Here is a 19104-nt window from a genome sequence, read left to right on the forward strand (position 1 = left end):
AGGGAGAAAGTGTGAGTGTGAAAAAGACAAAGAGAGAGAAAAAAATAGACTGGAGATAGGAGAGAGAGAGAGAGAGAGAGAGAGAGAGAGAGAGAGAGAGAGAGAGAGAGAGAGAGGAGTCATTTGGGAGATGGGTTAAGAGATAGCAGTCAAGCGCCTTTGTCCGTTTTCTCTAACGGGTTGATATTCTTTGAAGATCGTTATCCCCCAAATAACGTAATTATGTACTTCTACCTTTTAGTTACATTTTCACCTAGTCCTCTCTATCCATCCTCTTCCTCCTGCTCCATCCTGAAACTTCCACAAATCCCTCTCCTCCTACCTACTCCACCTGCCTACCCGCTCCACACGCCAGCACTCCCTTCACCAATTACTCTGCCTCCATCTATGGCTACTACCTCCTACTACACTCGCCATTACTTCCACCCATAGCTCCACTAGCTTCGGGGTCCACTACTCTCTTCCACCTTATGCCATCCACCCCGCTTCCACCTGTGGTTATCTTGAGGTTATCATGAGATGATTTCGGGGTTTTTAGTGTCCCCGCGGCCCGGTCCTCGACCAGGCCTCCACCCCCAGGAAGCAGCCCGTGACAGCTGACTAACAACCAGGTACCTATTTTACTGCTAGGTAACAGGGCCATAGGGTGAAAGAAACTCTGCCCATTGTTTCTCGCCGGCGCCCGGGATCGACCCCGGGACCACAGGATCACAAGTCCAGCGTGCTGTCCGCTCGGCTCCCTCAAGGCACGTTTCCACCTGGAAACATGCCTACTACAGGGTTTTCCACTCTCACACACCTCTCACAACACCTCACATCTCCGCCCTCTGTCCTTGCTTTGTTTACCTCGTTATATCAACTTAACCTCCAATTAAACAACCGTAATATGCAACCCAAACTATACCTTAACTCCCTCTATCCACCCTAATTGAGCAGTATTTATTTTAGGGAGTAGTATACGTCTTTTATGTGGGTGTTATCTTGAGGTTATCTTGAGATGATTTTGGGGCTTTAGTGTCCCCGCGGCCCGGTCCTCGACCAGGCCTCCACCCCCAGGAAGCAGCCCGTGACAGCTGACTAACTCCCAGGTACCTATTTACTGCTAGGTAACAGGGGCATTCAGGGTGAAAGAAACTTTGCCCATTTGTTTCTGCCTCGTGCAGGAATCGAACCCGCGCCACAGAATTACGAGTCCTGCGCGCTATCCACCAGGCTACGAGGCCCCTAAAGGGTGTAAGGGAGTCCCATTAACTGTGGGTAGTACTCTCATATGGGGGTGTATCGGAACTTCCTATGAACAATTTTTACGAAGAATACGTCTACTCGCGTGAAGATCCAAGTGTCATCTGTCAATGATGATACAGTGCTGTAGCTTGTATCCTTGTCTGTGTCTGATATTAGGATGAGACAAAGTACCGGAGCCAGCACGGTACCTTGAGGGACTGAGCTCTTCACAGTAGATGATCCGGATATGACTGTGTTGACTATTACACTCTGCCTTCTGTTAGGAAGTTGCAGATCCATCTCCCTATTTTACCAGTAATTTCTTTTGCACGTATTTTGTGTGCAATAACACCATGGTCATAATTTGTCGAAAACTTTTATGAAGATCTAAATGTAATCATGTGGGAAGATCTTACCTTTACAGAACACCATAAAGTAGCCGTCACGACTGTAAGACAAATGACAGGTTGGATAGCAAGGACCTTCCAAACAAGGGATGACATACCAATGATGACCTTACAAGACGCTAGTGCTCTCTAGGGTGGAATATTGTTGTACACTAACAGCCCCATTCAGAGCCGCAGAAATTGCTGACCTGGAGAGCGTGCAGAGATCCTTTACTGCTAGAATCCACTCAGTAAGTCATCTTAATTATTGGGACCGACTAAAGAGCCTAAATCTGTATTCTCTTGAGCGCAGGCGGGAGAGATACATAATAATTTACACGTGGAAGATATTAGAGGGGCTGGTCCCAAACCTGCACACAGAAATAACACCACATGAGACCAGGAGGCATGGCAGGATGTGCAGAATACCCCCGTTGAAGAGCAGAGGTGCAACAGGTACTCTGAGAGAGAACTATCAACATCAGAGGCCCGAGACTGTTCAACACGCTTCCACTACACATAAGGGACATAACTGGCCGACCCCTCACAGTGTTCAAGAGAGAACTATCAACATCAGAGGCCCGAGACTGTTCAACACGCTTCCACTACACATAAGGGGCATAACTGGCCGACCCCTCACAGTGTTCAAGAGAGAACTATCAACATCAGAGGCCCGAGACTGTTCAACACGCTTCCACTACACATAAGGGACATAACTGGCCGACCCCCCACAGTGTTCAAGAGAGAACTATCAACATCAGAGGCCCGAGACTGTTCAACACGCTTCCATAAGGGGCATAACTGGCCGACCCCTCACAGTGTTCAAGAGAGAACTATCAACATCAGAGGCCCGAGACTGTTCAACACGCTTCCACTACACATAAGGGACATAACTGGCTGACCCCTCACAGTGTTCAAGAGAGAACTATCAACATCAGAGGCCCGAGACTGTTCAACACGCTTCCACTACACATAAGGGACATAACTGGCCGACCCCCCACAGTGTTCAAGAGAGAACTATCAACATCAGAGGCCCGAGACTGTTCAACACGCTTCCATAAGGGGCATAACTGGCCGACCCCTCACAGTGTTCAAAAGAGAACTATCAACATCAGAGGCCCGAGACTGTTCAACACGCTTCCACTACACATAAGGGACATAACTGGCCGACCTCCCACAGTGTTCAAGAGAGAACTATCAACATCAGAGGCCCGAGACTGTTCAACACGCTTCCATAAGGGGCATAACTGGCCGACCCCTCACAGTGTTCAAGAGAGAACTATCAACATCAGAGGCCCGAGACTGTTCAATACGCTTCCACTACACATAAGGGACATAACTGGCCGACCCCTCACAGTGTTCAAGAGAGAACTATCAACATCAGAGGCCCGAGACTGTTCAACACGCTTCCACTACACATAAGGGACATAACTGGCTGACCCCTCACAGTGTTCAAGAGAGAACTATCAACATCAGAGGCCCGAGACTGTTCAACACGCTTCCACTACACATAAGGGACATAACTGGCCGACCCCTCACAGTGTTCAAGAGAGAACTATCAACATCAGAGGCCCGAGACTGTTCAACACGCTTCCACTACACATAAGGGACATAACTGGCCGACCCCACACAGTGTTCAAGAGAGAACTATCAACATCAGAGGCCCGAGACTGTTCAACACGCTTCCACTACACATAAGGGACATAACTGGCCGACCCCTCACAGTGTTCAAGAGAGAACTATCAACATCAGAGGCCCGAGACTGTTCAACACGCTTCCACTACACATAAGGGACATAACTGGCCGACCCCTCACAGTGTTCAAGAGAGAACTATCAACATCAGAGGCCCGAGACTGTTCAACACACTTCCACTACACATAAGGGACATAACTGGCCGACCCCTCACAGTGTTCAAGAGAGAACTATCAACATCAGAGGCCCGAGACTGTTCAACACGCTTCCACTACACATAAGGGACATAACTGGCCGACCCCTCGCAGTGTTCAAGAGAGAACTATCAACATCAGAGGCCCGAGACTGTTCAACACACTTCCACTACACATAAGGGACATAACTGGCCGACCCCTCACAGTGTTCAAGAGAGAACTATCAACATCAGAGGCCCGAGACTGTTCAACACGCTTCCACTACACATAAGGGACATAACTGGCCGACCCCTCACAGTGTTCAAGAGAGAACTATCAACATCAGAGGCCCGAGACTGTTCAACACACTTCCACTACACATAAGGGACATAACTGGCCGACCCCTCACAGTGTTCAAGAGAGAGAATTTGACAAACACCTCCAAAGAATATCTGATCAACCAGGCTGTTAGCATCCACGTCCAACAGTCTAGTAGACAAAACGACCAAGAGCCTGGTTGACCAGATGACCAACCTGGGGGCCTGGTCAGAGACCGGGCCGCGGGGCCATTGACCCCTAGAACCTCCACAAAGTACACACAAGGAAGTCTGTATATATTACATCTATGTTTTGCTTGTCTTCCGTGATGCCTAAGGCCATATCATAGTGATCTAGCAACTGCTCAAGGCAGGAGCACCTCTGTTCTGAACCCTTGGATGTGTTGTAGATGGAGTTGTGATGCCATGTAATCTTTCCTGTTATGACTCTTCCAAAGGTAGGTAGGGGGGCCTTGTAGCCTGGTGGATAGCGCGCAGGACTCGTAATTCTGTGGCGCGGGTTCGATTCCCGCACGAGGCAGAAACAAATGGGCAAAGTTTCTTCATCCTGAATGCCCCTGTTACCTAGCAGTAAATAGGTACCCGGGAGTTAGTCAGCTGTCACGGGCTGCTTCCTGGGGGTGGAGGCCTGGTCGAGGACCGGGCCGCGGGGACACTAAAGCCCCGAAATCATCTCAAGATAACCTCAAGGAAGGTAGTAAGCAACCTGTCCTCTTAAAAAGAACGTCGCTTTTGGCCGTTTGTCCGTATGGCCGAATATGGACGTAATTTGAAAAGGAAAAAAAGGAAAATAAAATTGGGAATTTTTTTCAACAACAGTAAGTTAAGGGTCCTCTGATAGGTTAGGTGGGCAGGAAATTCTCATAAAGTTTCAAAACGTTGTGAAAAACGTTAATGAAAAGTTTCCTCTTCTAAGCTTGCCGAGTAAGCCGGACGACTCAAACAGAAAACGGAACAGTACGTCACTTTTGTGAGTCGATTTCATTTCAAATTACGTCCAAATTTGGCCATAGTGCGCATACCAGCCAAAAGTGACGCTATTTTTAAGAGGACGGGTTGTACTAATAGGCAGGCGAGGAGTCACAATAACGTGGCTGAAGAATGTTGACCAGACAACACACTAGAAGGTGAAGGGACGACGACGTTTCAATCCGTCCTGGACCATTCTCAAGGACCACAATCGACTTGAGAATGGTCCAGGACGGACCGAAACGTCGTCGTCCCTTCACCTTCTAGTGTGTGGTCTGGTCAACATAGTACTAATAGGGCCCGTGATAGTGGTGTCTTGCACTTCTTGATGAATATAGAACTCCAGGGGTCAGATTCACGAAAGCATTTACGCAAGCACTTACGAACCTGAACATCTTTTCTCAATCTTTGGCGGCTTTGTTTACAATTATTAAACAGTTAATGAGCTCCGAAGCACCAGGAGGCTGTTTATAACAATAACAACAGTTGATTGGCAAGTTTTCATGCTTGTAAACTGTTTAATAAATGTAACCAAAGCCGTCAAACATTGAGGAAAGATGTACACGTTCGTAAGTGCTTGCGTAACCGCTTTCGTGAATCTAGCCCCTGGAGTCTGTGCCTGGTGCAGAGTGCATGGGCATGCTCTCTATGGCTACTTCAAAGTCCGATGGGGTTACGGTGACATTCTGGTATGGGGGTTCGATGTTGGTGTCACATTCATGAAGAATTCATTTGGATCATCGATCATCAATGTGGTGTTCAGGGGTTCGCTGAAAACAGACTCGTACTGAAGCCTCAGTATGTCACTCATTTCTTTGTTGTTATCTGTGAAAGTTCCATCACCCTTGCGCAAGGGACCGATGCTGGATGTAGTTTTTGTTCTAGATTATGCATAGGAGAACAAGTATTTGGGGTTCCTCTCTATTTTACTTATGGAATTTTGCTCGCTTTGCCTCTCTTGGGTTTGATATGACTCTCTCAGGAATTTGTTCCCTCAGCGCGGTCATTTTTACTCCCCCAACTTAGCTTTCTTCGTCGCTGTTGGTGATAGAGTGAAGCGTTTGAGATATTCTTCTATTGGTATTCTTTGCTTATAGAGGGAGCGTCGCTCCCGTTCCAGTTTGTAGCCTATTCTCCTTGTTCTTAGTGGTATATGCCGTCTTCATGTTTCTAGTGCTACGGTGCCTATTTTCTCGCAGCACTGGTTTAAATCTCTATTACGTAGTTGTTCTTCCCAGCATTGTTCTCCAGGTTTTGGGCTATTGCAGTTCTGTTTTTTTAAATCCCCTTAACCCGTGGCAATAAATTAAATTTTAAATTTTGCCCCGAGGGGCGAGTTTATTGGGCAGCGCCACTCATCTTGTGAGTGGACACACCGCCATAGTGACAGTATTGGGCAGCGCCACTCATCCTGTGAGTGGACACACCGCCATAGTGACAGTATTGGGCAGCGCCACTCATCCTGTGAGTGAACACACCGCCATAGTGACAGTATTGGGCAGCGCCACTCATCCTGTGAGTGGACACACCGCCATAGTGACAGTATTGGGCAGCGCCACTCATCCTGTGAGTGGACACACCGCCATAGTGACAGTATTGGGCAGCGTCACTCATCCTGTGAGTGGACACACCGCCATAGTGACAGTATTGGGCAGCGCCACTCATCCTGTGAGTGGACACACCGCCATAGTGACAGTATTGGGCAGCGTCACTCATCCTGTGAGTGGACACACCACCATAGTGACAGTATTGGGCAGCGCCACTCATCCTGTGAGTGGACACACCGCCATAGTGACAGTATTGGGCAGCGCCACTCATCCTGTGAGTGGACACACCGCCATAGTGACAGTATTGGGCAGCGTCACTCATCCTGTGAGTGGACACACCGCCATAGTGACAATATTGGGCAGCGTCACTCATCCTGTGAGTGGACACACCGCCATAGTGACAGTATTGGGCAGCGCCACTCATCCAGTGAGTGGACACACCGCCATAGTGACAGTATTGGGCAGCGTCACTCATCCTGTGAGTGGACACACCGCCATAGTGACAGTATTGGACAGCGTCACTCATCCTGTGAGTGGACACACCGCCATAGTGACAATATTGGGCAGCGTCACTCATCCTGTGAGTGGACACACCGCCAGAGTGACAGTATTGGGCAGCGCCACTCATCCAGTGAGTGGACACACCGCCATAGTGACAGTATTGGGCAGCGTCACTCATCCTGTGAGTGGACACACCGCCATAGTGACAGTATTGGGCAGCGCCACTCATCCTGTGAGTGGACACACCGCCATAGTGACAGTATTGGGCAGCGCCACTCATCCTGTGAGTGGACACACTGCCATAGTGACAGTATTGGGCAGCGCCACTCATCCTGTGAGTGAACACACCGCCATAGTGACAGTATTGGGCAGCGCCACTCATCCTGTGAGTGGACACACCGCCATAGCAGCATGTACAACACTCCCCAATAGGAAGAAAACCCGCTGGGTTGTTCATCCTGTCACTTGTACCCAGACACAGCTGGGACTTCCCATACTGTCTCAAGTGAACAATAGATCTCCCGCGCCTAGTAGTTACAGGATGAGTTCCTGTTACTCGGCTCAAAAGCATGCTACACAAGTCCTTTCACCTTCTCTCAGGGAGAAAGGCATGCAAGCTAGGAGCGACCTGACCTTTGATTTGCACCATTAGCCTACTGAGAACAATCCTCTAAATGGCCTGCGGGGCCAAACAAGGCAGTTCCCACGCGCGCCATTGTACTGCCGAGGAGAACATTTCCTGCCATTCACATCATTGTATCGTAAAATGTTGAAATCAATTTATTCAAATTTATTAAATTTATTCAAATATTCCTAAAATACCTGAATACTCTGCCTCGTAGCGACCAGGGGCTTGATTCACGAAGCAGTTACGCAAGCACTTACGAACCTGGGGCCAGATTCACGAAGCAGTTACGCAAGCACTTACGAACCTGGGGCCAGATTCACGAAGCAGTTACGCAAGCACTTACGAACCTGGGGCCAGATTCACGAAGCAGTTACGCAAGCACTTACGAACCTGGGGCCAGATTCACGAAGCAGTTACGCAAGCACTTACGAACGTGTACATCTTTCCTCAATCTTTGACGGCTTTGGTTACATTTATTAAACAGTTTACAAGCAGGAAAACTTGCCAATCAACTGTTGTTATTGTTATAAACAGCCTCCTGGTGCTTGCGAGCTCATTAACTGTTTAATAATTGTAAACAAAGCCGCCAAAGATTGAGAAAAGATGGACAGGTTCGTAAGTGCTTGCGTAATTGCTTCCTGAATCTGGTCCCAGGTTCGTAACTGCTTCGTGAATCTGGCCCCAGGGCTTTGCGGAGAGACAGAAGCGGGTGACGTGTTCCTCCAACCAAGGTTAGGTGGCCACTGATCCCTTCCTAACAGGAAATGTATACAGAGGTATCTCCAAGTTTCTTGATGCGACCGCCAGAGGTCTCTGGGGGTATTGCTTGGCTGATGTCTGTTGCTTGGAGCGGCCCACAGGCCCACATACCCACCACAGCCCGGCCCGAGGCCAGGCTTGACTTGTGAGAGTTTGGTCCACCAGGCTGTTGCTTGGAGCGGCCCGCAGGCCCACATACCCACCACAGCCCGGCCCGAGGCCAGGCTTGACTTGTGAGAGTTTGGTCCACCAGGCTGTTGCTTGGAGCGGCCCGCAGGCCCACATACCCACCACAACCCGGCCCGAGGCCAGGCTTGACTTGTGAGAGTTTGGTCCACCAGGCTGTTGCTTGGAGCGGCCCGCAGGCCCACATACCCACCACAGCCCGGTCCGAGGCCAGGCTTGACTTGTGAGAGTTTGGTCCACCAGGCTGTTGCTTGGAGCGGCCCGCAGGCCCACATACCCACCACAGCCCGGCCCGAGGCCAGGCTTGACTTGTGAGAGTTTGGTCCACCAGGCTGTTGCTTGGAGCGGCCCGCAGGCCCACATACCCACCACAGCCCGGCCCGAGGCCAGGCTTGACTTGTGAGAGTTTGGTCCACCAGGCTGTTGCTTGGAGCGGCCCGCAGGCCCACATACCCACCACAGCCCGGCCCGAGGCCAGGCTTGACTTGTGAGAGTTTGGTCCACCAGGCTGTTGCTTGGAGCGGCCCGCAGGCCCACATACCCACCACAGCCCGGCCCGAGGCCAGGCTTGACTTGTGAGAGTTTGGTCCACCAGGCTGTTGCTTGGAGCGGCCCGCAGGTCCACATACCCACCACAGCCCGGCCCGAGGCCAGGCTTGACTTGTGAGAGTTTGGTCCACCAGGCTGTTGCTTGGAGCGGCCCGCAGGCCCACATACCCACCACAGTCCGGCCCGAGGCCAGGCTTGACTTGTGAGAGTTTGGTCCACCAGGCTGTTGCTTGGAGCGGCCCGCAGGCCCACATACCCACCACAGCCCGGCCCGAGGCCAGGCTTGACTTGTGAGAGTTTGGTCCACCAGGCTGTTGCTCGGAGTGGCCCGCAGGCCCACATACCCACCACAGCCCGACCCGAGGCCAGGCTTGACTTGTGAGAGTTTGGTCCACCAGGCTGTTGCTCGGAGTGGCCCGCAGGCCCACATACCCACCACAGCCCGGCCCGAGGCCAGGCTTGACTTGTGAGAGTTTGGTCCACCAGGCTGTTGCTTGGAGCGGCCCGCAGGCCCACATACCCACCACAGCCCGGCCCGAGGCCAGGCTTGACTTGTGAGAGTTTGGTCCACCAGGCTGTTGCTTGGAGCGGCCCGCAGGCCCACATACCCACCACAGCCCGGCCCGAGGCCAGGCTTGACTTGTGAGAGTTTGGTCCACCAGGCTGTTGCTTGGAGCGGCCCGCAGGTCCACATACCCACCACAGCCCGGCCCGAGGCCAGGCTTGACTTGTGAGAGTTTGGTCCACCAGGCTGTTGCTTGGAGCGGCCCGCAGGTGTTTATTTGACTATTGCAGGATTTACCTCCCAAGAGTGTATGTGTATTACTGTACTCATCTATTTGTACTCACCTAGTTGTGTCTGCAGGATCGAGCATTGGCTCTTGGATCCCGCCTTTCTAGCTATCGGTTGTTTACAGCAATGACTCCTGTCCCATTTCCCTATCATACCTATTTTTAAAAGTATGAATAGTATTTGCTTCCACAACCTGTTCCTGAAGTGCATTCCATTTTTCCACTACTCTCACGCTAAAAGAAAACTTCCTAACATCTCTGTGACTCATCTGAGTTTCCAGTTTCCACCCATGTCCCCTCGTTCTGTTATTATAACGTGTGAACATTTGATCTATTTCCACTTTATCAATTCCTCTGAGTATTTTATATGTTCCTATCATATCTCCTCTCTCCCTTCTTTTCTCTAGTGTCGTAAGGTTCAGTTCCTTCAGACGCTCTTCATATCCCATCCCTCGTAACTCTGGGGCAAGCCTCGTCGCAAACCTCTGAACCTTCTCTAGTTTCCTTATGTGTTTCTTCAGGTGGGGGCTCCATGATGGCGCTGCATACTCTAAGACTGGTCTCACGTAGGCAGTGTAAAGGGCCCTAAATGCCTCCTTACTTAGGTTTCTGAATGAAGTTCTAATTTTCGCCATTTTCGTTATCCTATTTATATGTGCCTCAGGAGTTAGATTAGGTGTCACATCCACTCCCAGGTCTCTTTCTCGAATCGTTACAGGTAGGCTGTTCCCCTTCATTGTGTACTGTCCCTTTGGTCTCCTATCACCTGATCCCATTTCCATAACTTTACATTAACTGGTATTAAACTCCAGTAACCATTTCCCTGACCATCTCTGCAACCTGTTTAAGTCCTCTTGGAGGATCCTACAATCCTCGTCTGTCACAACTCTTCTCATTAATTTTGCGTCATCCGCAAACATTGACATGTATGATTCCACTCCTGTAAACATATCATTTACGTAAATTAGAAAGAGGATTGGTCCCAGCACCGATCCTTGAGGTACTCCACTTGTTACTGTTCGCCAGTCCGACTTTTCGCCCCTTACCATTACCCTCTGGCTCCTTCCTGTTAGGTAGTTCTTCACCCATACTAGGGCCTTTCCGCTTACTCCTGCCTGCCTCTCAAGTTTGTATAGCAGTCTCATGTGCGGTACCGTATCAAAGGCCTTTTGGCAGTCAAGAAATATGCAGTCTGCCCAGCCTTCTCTGTCCTGCCTTATCCTTGTTACTTTATCATAGAATTCTAAAAGGTTTGTTAGGCATGATTTCCCTGTCCAGAACCCATGTTGGTGCTTGTTTACAAACCCAATGCTCTCCAGGTGCTCAACAAGTCTTAGCCTAATTATTCTTTCTTTTTTTTTTTTTTTTTTTGAGATATATACAAGAGTTGTTACATTCTTGTACAGCCACTAGTACGCGTAGCGTTTCGGGCAAGTCCTTAATCCTATGGTCCCTGGAATACGATCCCCTGCCGCGAAGAATCGTTTTTTCATCCAAGTACACATTTTACTGTTGCGTTAAACAGAGGCTACAGTTAAGGAATTGCGCCCAGTAAATCCTCCCCGGCCAGGATACGAACCCATGACATAGCGCTTTCAAGTATTATTCTTTCACTGTGTGTATTACTGTGTGTGTATTACTATGTGTATTACTGTATGTGTATTACTGTATGTGTATTACCTAACACCCGGACTCTTTATGTTACAGACTCGCGGTGTTTCCTGACCCAAGGTGGCTCTGTGGAGAACTTCTTTGTCCGGGAAAGCCTTGCTGTCGGGAGCGTGATAGGTGAGTCCCTCTCTCAACCCCCTACCACACTACCCCGGGGCTCTCAACCTCTTACACAACAGCTAGCGAAACCTGTGCATCTTTCCTCCATCATCGAGGCCTTGTTGACGTTAAAATAAGTAGTTAACGAAACTTGAGAGGGAATTTGTCGTTGTTATAAACGACCTCGTATAACAACGTATAACATCTACTTACTAGATGTAAACAAAGCCGCCATATGTGAGGAAAAGTCTACAGGGGCCAGATTCACGAAGTAGTTACGCAAGCACTTACGAACCTGTCCATCTTTTCTCAATCTTTGACGGCTTTGTTTACAATTATTAAACAGTTAATGAGCTCCGAAGCACCAGGAGGCTGTTTATAACAATAACAACAGTTGATTGGCAAGTTTTCATGCTTGTAAACTGTTTAATAAATGTAACCAAAGCCGTCAAAGATTGAGGAAAGATGTACACGTTCGTAAGTGCTTGCGTAACTGCTTCGTGAATCTGGCCTCAGGCTCGTAAGTGCTTGCGTGACTGTTTCGTGAACCTGGCCCCAGGATTTTAGTATTTATATATATATATATATATATATATATATATATATATATATATATATATATATATATATATATATATATATATATATATATATATATATCAGGAAAAATGTAAATATGAAGTTATATTATAAGTTATAAAGTTATACTATAATATCGCTACCCTTACCCAAATTTGCAGGGGGACTGGTCTGTGGTACAGGACGGACATAGGTTGGTCAGAGTCGGCTTAAGTTCTTTAATTTGACAAATATTAACAATTATAGACACCAGGAGGGCTTCATGGAGTCAAAGTGTGAAATATATAGTGTGATTTCCCTAGAGTTTTCAATAACCAGTAATAATATATTTTCTAAGAGACCATATAGGTGTTCCTGTGATTGTTAATGATAAATTTTCTGAGAGAAGGGGTGGAAAGAAGGTGGAAAGAGACCCGGGTGCTGCCGGGTAAACTGTCTTAGACAAGGTTAATGGCCCCTGAGAAGCAGGACCTGAGGAAGGGCCCTTCTGAGGGTCCTCGCCCTGAGGGAGGGCCCCTGGCCCTGAGGGAGGGCCCCACACCCTGAGGGAGGGCCCCTGGCCCTGAGAGAGGACCCCCACACCCTGAGGGAGGGCCCCACACCCTGAGAGAGGGCCCCCCACACCCTGAGGAAGGGCCCCACACCCTGAGGGAGGGCCCCTGGCCCTGAGGGAGGGCCCCTGACCCTACTAACAGCTGAGAGTGTTCCAGGGACGCTGAGACTTGAAGGGAACGCCGCTGCTGACGGAGACATCTACCTCAGACTGAAGGAGAAGGACTCGCCGGTACACATCTCTCCCAACTCCAAGAACCTCACTCTTACTAAGAAGCTGGACAAGGAGGTGAGTACTGGGGGTACTGGTGGAGTACTGGTGGGGTACTGGGGGTACTGGTGGGGTACTGGTGGTGCTGGTGGAGTACTGGGGGTACTGGGTGTACTGGTGGAGTACTGGGGGTGCTGGTGGAGTACTGGTGGTGCTGGTGGAGTACTGGGGGTACTGGGTGTACTGGTGGAGTACTGGGGGTGCTGGTGGAGTACTGGGTGTACTGGTGGAGTACTGGGTGTACTGGTGGTGTACTGGGTGTACTGGTGGAGTACTGGTGGTGTACTGGGTGTACTGGTGGAGTACTGGTGGAGTACTGGGTGTATTGGGTGTACTGGTGGAGTACCGTGTGTACTGGTGGAGTACTGGGGGGTGCTGGTGGAGTACCGTGTGTACTGGTAGAGTACTGGGTGTACTGGTAGAGTACTGGGTGTACTGGTAGAGTACTGGGTGTGCTGGTAGAGTACTGGGTGTACTGGTAGAGTACTGGGTGTACTGGTAGAGTACTGGGTGTACTGGTAGAGTACTGGGTGTACTGGTAGAGTACTGGGTGTACTGGTGGAGTACCGGGTGTACTGGTAGAGTACTGGGTGTACTGGTAGAGTACTGGGTGTACTGGTAGAGTACTGGGTGTACTGGTAGAGTACTGGGTGTACTGGTAGAGTACTGGGTGTACTGGTAGAGTACTGGGTGTACTGGTAGAGTACTGGGTGTACTGGTAGAGTACTGAGTGAGTATACATCTTCCAGGGCAAGGAGGGACCAGCTCACGTCCTGGTGACCGTCATCTGTGACCGCCGGGGTACTACTGACCCTGTGAGTATACCTCTACTGTAAACCTGGGGCCAGATTCACGAAGCAGTTACGCAAGCACTTACGAACGTGTACATCTTTCCTCAATCTTTGACGGCTTTGGTTACATTTATTAAACAGTTTACAAGCATGAAAACTTGCCAATCAACTGTTGTTATTGTTATAAACAGCCTCCTGGTGCTTCGGAGCTCATTAACTGTTTAATAATTGTAAACAAAGCCGCCAAAGATTGAGAAAAGATGGACAGGTTCGTAAGTGCTTGCGTAAGTGCTTTCGTGAATCTGGCTCCTGGTAATTACATAAAACAGAGTTGCTTAGTATTTACACAGAGTAATTATGATAACACATATCATAATTACATATTTTCTCGATAATTATTTGTATTATTTAATGTATATTTAAGTTTCATCACACAGCGAGAGGAAAAATTGGCGACGCTTGGCAATTTTCCCGCCATTTTTGTACGGCTGTTCCAGCGTCCTCGACTCGAGTCCATTCCATCCAGCGGTCGACCCCACAGACGCATTCATAAATTTTTACATGCTATTCATTCAAAACGGGAATTTTCTCAAATATCAATTAATATAATGATATATTGGCATATTGTACATATATAGGCATAGGTTAGGGTTAGGTGTTTAGGTTCTGTTGGCGAGTATTGGTATTTGTAGTACGTGGGTGAAGCATTTACAGCGTTGTGGTTCGAACACCAGTCGTCAGTGAAGCACTTGTTCCGGAAGTGTTCGGACGGCAGCAGTTGTGAGTCGTGTGTAAACCGTTTTTCATCCATAAACAGCTAAGGGGTTTGGCGGGGGGATGGCATCACTTCTGGGTCTTTGTTTGGAGGACGGGCTGATTCCAGAGGTTCGTAAGTGCTTGCGTAACTACTTCGCCAATCTGGCCTCAAGTAATTATCAATAGAAGGCACCAAACCGAGGAGGCTTATGTTTTTTTTATCTTTATTTAATAAAATACAATATAAATCATCTTCTTGAGGTTATCTTGAGATGATTTCGGGGCTTTAGTGTCCCCGCGGCCCGGTCCTCGACCAGGCCTCCACCCCCAGGAAGCAGCCCGTGACAGCTGACTAACTCCCAGGTACCTATTTTACTGCTAGGTAACAGGGGCATTCAGGGTGAAAGAAACTTTGCCCATTTGTTTCTGCCTCGTGCGGGAATCGAACCCGCGCCACAGAATTACGAGTCCTGCACGCTATCCACCAGGCTACGAGGCCCCTACGTATATATATACATACGTATCATATATACATAAGTTTTACAAGGCAATACTACATTATAATTCTCAGTGAACAAGTGTCTCATTATCTTAGAACATGATCTTTAAAACCCCTGAATGTTATACTTATAACGTAGCACCAGGAAGCCGGTCGGCCGAGCGGACAGCACGCTGGACTTGTGTTCCTGTGGTCCCGGGTTCGATCCCAGGCGCCGGCGAGAAACAATGGGCAGAGTTTCTTTGACCCTATGCCCCTGTTACCTAGCAGTAAAATAGGTACCTGGGTGTTAGTCAGCTGTCACGGGCTGCTTCCTGGGGGTGGAGGCCTGGTCGAGGACCGGGCCGCGAGGACACTAAAAACGCCCCGAAATCGTCTCAAGATAACCACAAGATAACCATATCAGTGTCGCTGGATATCCACAAGGCACTAATATAGCTCAAGATGCCAGTATGAGAAGAACATTGCATAAAGCGAGCGATATCAAAGGCATCATATTCACCAAGGATTCTATCGAGGGACAAATGTCTGCGAGGAACATTAGGAAAGCAAGACATACAGTGTCCTGAAAATCTGGACATTATACAAGGAGGTGGACGCCTGTCAGTGGGACAATGCAATTTGGACAATAAGGAGCAAGGCGGCATTTCATCAAATGTCCACCAGTTAAGCACATGTGACCTATATGTAACCTAGCCAGAGCCGTTTCCCATCGTCTATTCCGGTGTTAGGAGGAAGCCAAAGGAATAGTTCACCTTTAAGAGTCTTCAGTTTCTTACGTGTCAGCCCAGACCGTAACAGTCCATCCTGCCAGCAGTCTCGGACTACAAAAATAATGACTGGGTAGAATTCAGAATAAGTAATGCCTTTTAGGGAAACAAGACAAGTGTTGACCAGACCACACACTAGAAGGTGAAGGGACGACGACGTTTCGGTCCGTCCTGGACCATGCTCCAGGTGTCTTGAGAATGGTCCAGGACGGACCGAAACGTCATCGTCCCCTCACATTCTAGTGTGTGGTCTGGTCAACATATTTCAGCCACGTTATTGTGACTCCTCGTCTGCAAGACAAGTGTGGACAGCAGGGGCCAGATTCACGAAACAGTTACGCAAGCACTTACGAACCTGGGGCCAGATTCACGAAACAGTTACGCAAGCACTTACGAACGTGTACATCTTTCCTCAATCTTTGACGGCTTTGGTTACATTTATTAAACAGTTTACAAGCATGAAAACTTGCCAATCAACTGTTGTTATTGTTATAAACAGCCTCCTGGTGCTTCGAAGCTCATTAACTGTTTAATAATTGTAAACAAAGCCGCCAAAAATTGAGAAAAGATGGACAGGTTCGTAAGTGCTTGCGTAAATGCTTTCGTGAATCTGGCCCCTGGTCAGCGTCAGCGTCCGCACGTTCAGTAAAACACACGTTCAGTAAAAGTTCTTCACGCGGCATAAAGTTATGCCCTCGACTCACCCTTTACCATGTGAGTCGAGGTCTTGCAAAACCCTGCAAGTGGGACCCTCCACGGGGGCAAAAGATGGTACGACGCTACGAGCGATATTGTAGACACGAACTGAGGGGATATCTTGCGAGCGGGACAACTGTACAGAAAACGGAAAGTGGAAAAGGCGGTCTTAGGGACCCCGTCATCACCGAGGACGCTCTTTAGGGACCCTGGGGCCAATGTTTATTGATGGCGCCTTTTGGGGGCCCGAGTCTTTTTATTGAGGTAGTTTTTTAGGGCCATCGGGTCTTTATTGAGGAAGCTTTAAGGGCCATCGGGTCTTTATTGAAGTAACTTTTTAGGGCCCCCGGTCAGTTTTGGGGACCCTGGCACTTGAAGACTTTACTGGTTCAGGGTTGGGGTCGTGTATGAACGCTCGGTTACTGATTACCTGAATTTACCTGAGGGCCACTAACACTCTAGTGGCCTCGACGAGGTGGCGTCACTTTCGCCAGCCCGCTAACATTCTTAGTACGACGATATTTGGCCGTATGTAACATATACGGGCGAAAAGCGACGCTCTTTGTAGGAGAACAGGTTGGTTTAGTGGTTGTGGTGGGGCCCCTACAGCAGGGGCCCGCCCCTACAGCAGGGGACCCGCCACCCTACAGCAGGGGCCCGCCCCTACAGCAGGGGCCCGCCACCCTACAGCAGGGGCCCGCCCCTACAGCAGGGGACCCGCCACCTTACAGCAGGGGCCCGCCACCCTACAGCAGGGGCCCGCCCCCCTACAGCAGGGGCTCGCCACCCTACAGCAGGGGACCCGCCACCTTACAGCAGGGGCCCGCCACCCTACAGCAGGGGCCCGCCCCCCTACAGCAGGGGCCCGCCACCCTACAGCAGGGGCCCGCCGCCCTACAGCAGGGGCCCGCCACCCTACAACAGGGGCTCGCCACCCTACAGCAGGGGCTCGCCACCCTACAGCAGGGGCTCGCCACCCTACAGCAGGGGCCCGCCACCCTACAGCAGGGGCTCGCCACCCTACAGCAGGGGCTCGCCACCCTACAGCAGGGGCTCGCCACCCTACAGCAGGGGCCCGCCACCCTACAGCAGGGGCTCGCCACCCTACAGCAGGGGCCCGCCACCCTACAGCAGGGGCCCGCCACCCTACAGCAGGGGCCCGCCACCCTACAGCAGGGGCTCGCCACCCTACAGCAGGGGGCCCGCAACCCTACAGCAGGGGCCCGCCACCTTACAGCAGGGGCCCGCCGCCCTACAGCAGGGGCTCGCCACCCTACAGCAGGGGCTCGCCACCCTACAGCAGGGGCTCGCCACCCTACAGCAGGGGGCCCGCAACCCTACAGCAGGGGCCCGCCACCTTACAGCAGGGGCCCGCCGCCCTACAGCAGGGGCCCGCCACCTTACAGCAGGGGCCCGCCACCTTACAGCAGGGGCTCGCCACCCTACAGCAGGGGCTCGCCACCCTACAGCAGGGGCTCGCCACCCTACAGCAGGGGGCCCGCAACCCTACAGCAGGGGCCCGCCACCTTACAGCAGGGGCCCGCCGCCCTACAGCAGGGGCCCGCCACCTTACAGCAGGGGCTCGCCACCCTACAGCAGGGGCCCGCCGCCCTACAGCAGGGGCCCGCCGCCCTACAGCAGGGGCTCGCCACCCTACAGCAGGGGCCCGCCGCCCTACAGCAGGGGCCCGCCACCCTACAGCAGGGGCTCGCCACCTTACAGCAGGGGACCGCCCCCCTACAGCAGGGGGCCCGCCACCTTACAGCAGGGGCCCGCCGCCCTACAGCAGGGGCTCGCCACCCTACAGCAGGGGCCCGCCGCCCTACAGCAGGGGCCCGCCACCCTACAGCAGGGGCTCGCCACCTTACAGCAGGGGACCGCCCCCCTACAGCAGGGGGCCCGCCGCCCTACAGCAGGGGCCCGCCACCTTACAGCAGGGGGCCCGCCACCTTACAGCAGGGGCCCGCAACCCTACAGCAGGGGCCCGCAACCCTACAGCAGGGGCCCGCCCCCCTACAGCAGGGGCCCGCCGCCCTCAAGGCCTCCTACCTACACCAAATACCGCGCTTGCCTCCTCTGAGCCGCCATCTTGGACGAAGCTGTTATGTTGTTTACAACATTTGAAGCATTATTTTATCTTTGATTTTTTAGTTTGGGGTTGCAGGATGCTTATCATCAAAGGCGGGAATGGCCTGGGATAGTGCTTGCTCTTCTGCTTGAGCTGATTGCCTTTGCAATGGCTGCTGGCTTATGGACTCAAATTAGAGGGTGAAGTCTGGCAATGGAAAAAAAGATATATTTACTTTTCAATCATTTGCGGGAGAGCTAATGGCTGATGTTTATACCCGGGGTTGTTGATGGTGTTCTGAACAAGCAGTTGGAAGCAGGTTAACTGCTGTTAACAGAGACAATGGCCTTCACAGCGGCTTCAAAAATGTTCTTGAGAGAGAGAGAGAGAGAGAGAGAGAGAGAGAGAGAGAGAGAGAGAGAGAGAGAGAGAGAGAGAGAGAGAGAGAGAGAGAGAGAGAGAGAGAGAGAGAGAGAGAGGGAGAGAGAGAGAAGATTAAGCCACCCAAAAAGTGGCACGGGCATGAATAGCCCGTAAGTGGTGGCCCTTTTGAACCATTACCAGAATCAAGAGCTGATACTGGAGATCTGTGGAGGTGCGACTGCAC

General features: G+C 50.8%; 1 protein-coding gene across 1 annotated transcript in view; it reads left to right on the forward strand.

Annotated features, from left to right (window-relative positions):
* Positions 1-19104, forward strand: part of LOC123772866 (protocadherin beta-7) — a 189547-nt gene that overhangs the window by 122060 nt on the left and 48383 nt on the right. Inside the window, exons 3-5 of the mRNA XM_045766224.2 lie at positions 11453-11533; positions 12805-12935; positions 13667-13732. Coding sequence (XP_045622180.2) covers positions 11453-11533; positions 12805-12935; positions 13667-13732 — 278 coding nt within the window. The remainder of the gene's footprint in view (positions 1-11452; positions 11534-12804; positions 12936-13666; positions 13733-19104) is intronic.

This window comes from Procambarus clarkii, chromosome 12 (genome assembly GCF_040958095.1).
Source record: "Procambarus clarkii isolate CNS0578487 chromosome 12, FALCON_Pclarkii_2.0, whole genome shotgun sequence".
In the NCBI taxonomy this organism is placed as follows: Eukaryota; Metazoa; Arthropoda; class Malacostraca; order Decapoda; family Cambaridae; genus Procambarus; species Procambarus clarkii.